General features: G+C 49.7%; 1 protein-coding gene across 1 annotated transcript in view; it reads right to left on the bottom strand.

Moving 5' to 3' along the window:
• The window catches only part of senp6a (SUMO specific peptidase 6a), a 17,837-nt gene that overhangs the window by 9,906 nt on the left and 3,384 nt on the right, over positions 1 to 4,547 (bottom strand). The window contains exons 3-7 of the mRNA XM_017302099.1: positions 2,990 to 3,053; positions 2,805 to 2,911; positions 997 to 1,146; positions 845 to 915; positions 321 to 505 (exon numbers count right to left, since the gene is read on the bottom strand). Coding sequence (XP_017157588.1) covers positions 321 to 505; positions 845 to 915; positions 997 to 1,146; positions 2,805 to 2,911; positions 2,990 to 3,053 — 577 coding nt within the window. The remainder of the gene's footprint in view (positions 1 to 320; positions 506 to 844; positions 916 to 996; positions 1,147 to 2,804; positions 2,912 to 2,989; positions 3,054 to 4,547) is intronic.

A 4,547-nucleotide genomic window follows, 5' to 3' on the forward strand; every position in this document is an offset into this window, starting at 1 on the left:
GGGAAACACAAGGAACACGGGGAACACGGGGAACATGGAAAACACGGGGAACAAGAGAAACATGGGAAATATGAGGAACACGAGGAACATGGGAAACATTTCATACACGGGGAACATGGAGAACACAGGGAACAAGGGAAACGGGACACATGGGAAAAAGGTCAGTTTATTCCTGACTTCCATGTAGAAAAATGTAACTTAATCGTCTGTTTTCTCAACAGAAGAGATTACAAATAATTATGATGTTGATTATTGTGTGTGTGTTTCCTGGAGTGCGTCTCAGCTATGAATTGTGGGAAACGCGGTGCGGCCCCTCTCACCTCGGGGGCCTGGAGCTGCGGAGAGAAGCCGACGTCCTCCAGCGGTTTCCTCCTCTGCTGGACGCGCCGCTTGATGCTCAGCGTTTCTTCTTCTGCAACAGTTAGAGCAGGCAGGTCAGCTGACCCGTCGCCATGACGACCAGGACTCATTCTGGCAGCAGCTCCGGTCGTTACGGAAACACCTGCTGCCGTCAGGAACGTCCATGCAGACGTGAAATCATCAGAATGTTGCAGCTTTAACTGAAAATAATCATTTTTTTATATTTCTGGTGGAACATGATTGGATCAAACGGATCTAACGTCTGATTGGTCAACCTCTGACCAATCACTGTCAACCAGAGCAGAGTTGGCCCCGCCCACTGACCTGATTAACCATTAATGACAGAATTGATAAGGCTAAGATGGAAGAATCAAAGCACTGCAGGTTTGTTTTGATGAAGATGGATCAGAAACTAGCGTTAGCTAGCCGACGCTACTTAATGCTCGTTTCCATGGTAACGTGAAGCAGCGGAGCAGGACTCTACCTGGAGACTCCGGACAGGTGAGGACGATGCTGTCCACTTCCACGGCCGGCTGTGTGGACGAGAAGTTGTTTCTGTGGGACAGGAGGGACAACAGAGCGTCTCTAGCGACGTCCGCATGAGGAGGCAGAAGCGCGCGCGTGAGGACGGCTGACCTTTGACCCGGCTTCCTGGCGGCCGACGGCACCTGGGCGTGCTGGAAGTGGCGGCCCTGCAGGACGATCCCTGGAGGAAGCGCCGAGGTGAAGATCAGGTTCAGGTCGGTTCTGGTGGAGGACGGCGTCGGTACCGGCAGCGCCACGTCACTATGGGGCAGAGAGCGGGTCAGAACCGGGACGAGGACCAGGACCGGGACCAGGACCGAGACGAGGACCAGGACTAGAACCAGAACCAGGACCGGGACCAGGACCGGAACCGGGACCAGGACCAGGACCGGGACCAGGACCAGAACCAGAACCAGGACCGGGACCAGGACCTGGATCAGAACCAGAACCTGGACCAAGACCGGGACCAGGACCAGGACCGGGACCAGGACCAGAACCGGGACCAGGACAAGGACCAGGACCAGAACCGGGACCAGAACCGGTACCAGAACCTGGATCAGAACCAGAACCTGGACCGGGACCAGGACCGGAACCGGGACCAGGACCGGAACCGGGACCAGGACCAGGACCTGGATCAGAACCAGAACCTGGACCAAGACCGGGACCAGGACCTGGACCGGAACCGGTACCGGAACCNACCGGAACCGGGACCAGGACCAGAACCAGAACCAGAACCTGGACCAAGACCGGGACCAGGACCGGTACCGGGACCAGGACAAGGACCAGAACCGGAACCAGGACCGGGACGACAACCAGGACCGGAACCGGAACCGGAACCAGAACCAGGACCAGGACCAGAACCAGAACCAATCAGAAACCAACCAGAACCAGCATCTGCAGATAATAATGAAGGCCCACTGCTGTTTGGACCGCCTTCTCGGCCGTCTTTCCATCAGAACCATCAGGAGGCTGGACCCAGTTAACCCAGTTCTCATTCTGATCCATTTCCAGTTTAACTTTCAAGATTTTCCCAGATTTTCAGCTCAGAGTGATGAAGGTTCTGATCCGGTGGGACCTTCAGAACCTTCTGGGTTTAACCAGTTTCTCCATCCAATCAGAGGAGGTTCTGACAGCTTCCAGTTTTCTGTCCTATCAGAGAGACATGTTTGAGGCTACTGCTAACTGGCTGCTAGCATGCCCCTGCTAGCAAGCTGTTGACGATATGCTGTGCTACAGAAGCTAGCTAGCAAAAGCGCTACTTAGTTAGCTAACGTAGCACCTTACTTATTTTTTGTTTAATTTAAAACCGTTTAATGTTTTATCTTATTACATGTTTATAACTTCTCGTTATAAGCACAGAGGTGTCTGTGGCTCAAAGCTGCTTTATAAATGAAACTGCCTCGACCATCATGGCTAATGGTCCTGTACCACATGACATCGTCAAAAGCTAACAATTTAGCACAGCAGCTAGTTAGCATTAGCATCAACGGGCTTGAAGATGTCTGAGTGCAACTCAAACTTTTGCCCGAGAGAAAAATCTCACGAGAGACGAACAAAAACCAAAAACCTGCAAGAAGAAGAAGAAGAAAAGATGGTTTAAATGTCAAACCTGTGATTCACGTATTTCAGGCCAACTTGCATTTTTTTAATTGATTTAAGACATTTTAAGGTCATAATTTCTTGCTGAGGCTGTTAGCATGTCAGAATGGTCAAAAGACTTTCAGATTTCTTCTTCAGTCAGAGGCCTCTTCAGGTTTGCTGCAACACTGACTGCTACTGGAGATCTTTGATAATTTGACGAGTTAAAACAATATTCATAATAGTTTATTTATTGACTATTATTGATGATCTGTCCTGGAACAACAAACCAGTGCCACCAGTGAGACCAGTTCGGTTGAAGAAGCAGAACCGGGCCGTACCTGAACCTCCGGGGGGTCAGCCGGGTCAGGGACCGCATGTGGCTGCTGGCTCGGTTTCCATACGTCCTCAGCGGGTCGGGGGAACTGTAGTGCTTTAACGAAGGAGACTGGGGCAGAACGAAGCAGCATCAGAACCAGAACCATCAGAACCGGGTCAGAACCGGGTCAGAACCAGGAGGAGTTACCTTCTTCTCCTCCGGGGGGGTCAGCTGCTGCCGCTCCATCTCCTCCTTGCTCACCACGCTCGCCCTGCAGAGAGTCCAGAACCGTCAGCCACGATGACCTTTGACCTGTCTACAGTGCGGCGGCTTGAGGAGAAAGGCTTGGATGGTTCAGTCATCGTGATTAAACAAACCCCAGAAAAGTCTGGTCCGATTTCACTTCCACCAGGTGAATGTAAACCTCTGACCTTCACCGTTTTCATCCCTGATTGTCTTAATTATCGTTTCTCAGATTTAAATAAAAAATTCTGTGATAACTTTATTTTGTGATGTTTCTGCTGCAGTACGGTGGCCCACGGGTTCAAACGAAACTCAAACGATGCAAACTCCAAAACACACAAAAACTAAGGCGACAGAAAAATACTGCAACACAAAAAAACAAGTATGAAAAGCTGCAAACTGAGGTTAGTCCTCCAGACCACTAGGGGGAGTCGACCAGCAGATTATCCGGCGCCAAACACTCAGTAAAGACGGGAAGTTCAGAAGAAAGTTGGGTGGAAGAAAGAAAAAGTGCATGCCACTTGCTTTTTTAGCATGCAGTCATTTAATATTACAGAACAACTCCAGACTCCCCCTAGTGGTCAGGAGGACTTCAGTTTAGTGAAATGCAGATTTTCCTCTTTGTATTTATTTTTTTGCTTTGTAGCGTTTCTATGTAGCTTTTATTTATCTATGTTGAGTTTTCAAAACATTTTTTATCACATATTCTAATATAATGACCATGTTGTGATTCCCAGGTTTTACATCAACACATTTTTCTCCACATATCTGAGGCTTTGATGCTCCAGTTACCGATTAATTACTAACTTAGTTGATTCTTACGGTAATCAATTAATCCCAATTAACCGATTCAGCCCCGCACTTAATCAGAGAGAGCAGCCAGAAAGCTGCCAACAAACGTTTATAAGGATTACAGAATCATTTAGTAACTTCTTTTTTTTCAGATTTCTTAGGTAAATAAAATAATTTCTGATCAAAATCTGACGGGCGCATGAATAATTACGGGCCTAGCTGGGCACTGTAGGCTAACAGAGGCTAATGGAGCCTAACCAAGGCTAATGGAGCCTAACCAAGGCTAATGGCATCTAACAGAGGCTAATGGAGCCTAACCAAGGCTAATGGAAGCTAACGGAGGCTAACGGCAGCCAACGGCAGCCAACGGAGGCTAACGTCAGCCAACGGAGGCTAACGGCAGCCAACGGAGGCTAACGGCAGCCAACGGAGGCTAACGGCAGCCAACGGAGGCTAACGGCAGCCAACGGAGGCTAACGGAAGCCAACGGAGGCTAACGGAAGCCAACGGAGGCCAACGGAGGCTAACGGAAGCCAACGGAGGCTAACGGAAGCCAACGGAGGCTAACGGAAGCCAACGGAGGCTAACGGAAGCCAACAGAGGCTAACGGAAGCCAACAGAGGCTAACGGAAGCCAACAGAGGCTAATGGAAGCCAACAGAGGCTAATGGAAGCCAACAGAGGCTAATGGAAGCTAACAGAGGCTAATGGCAGCTAACAGAGGCTAATGG

This window comes from Poecilia reticulata, linkage group LG21 (genome assembly GCF_000633615.1).
Source record: "Poecilia reticulata strain Guanapo linkage group LG21, Guppy_female_1.0+MT, whole genome shotgun sequence".
In the NCBI taxonomy this organism is placed as follows: Eukaryota; Metazoa; Chordata; class Actinopteri; order Cyprinodontiformes; family Poeciliidae; genus Poecilia; species Poecilia reticulata.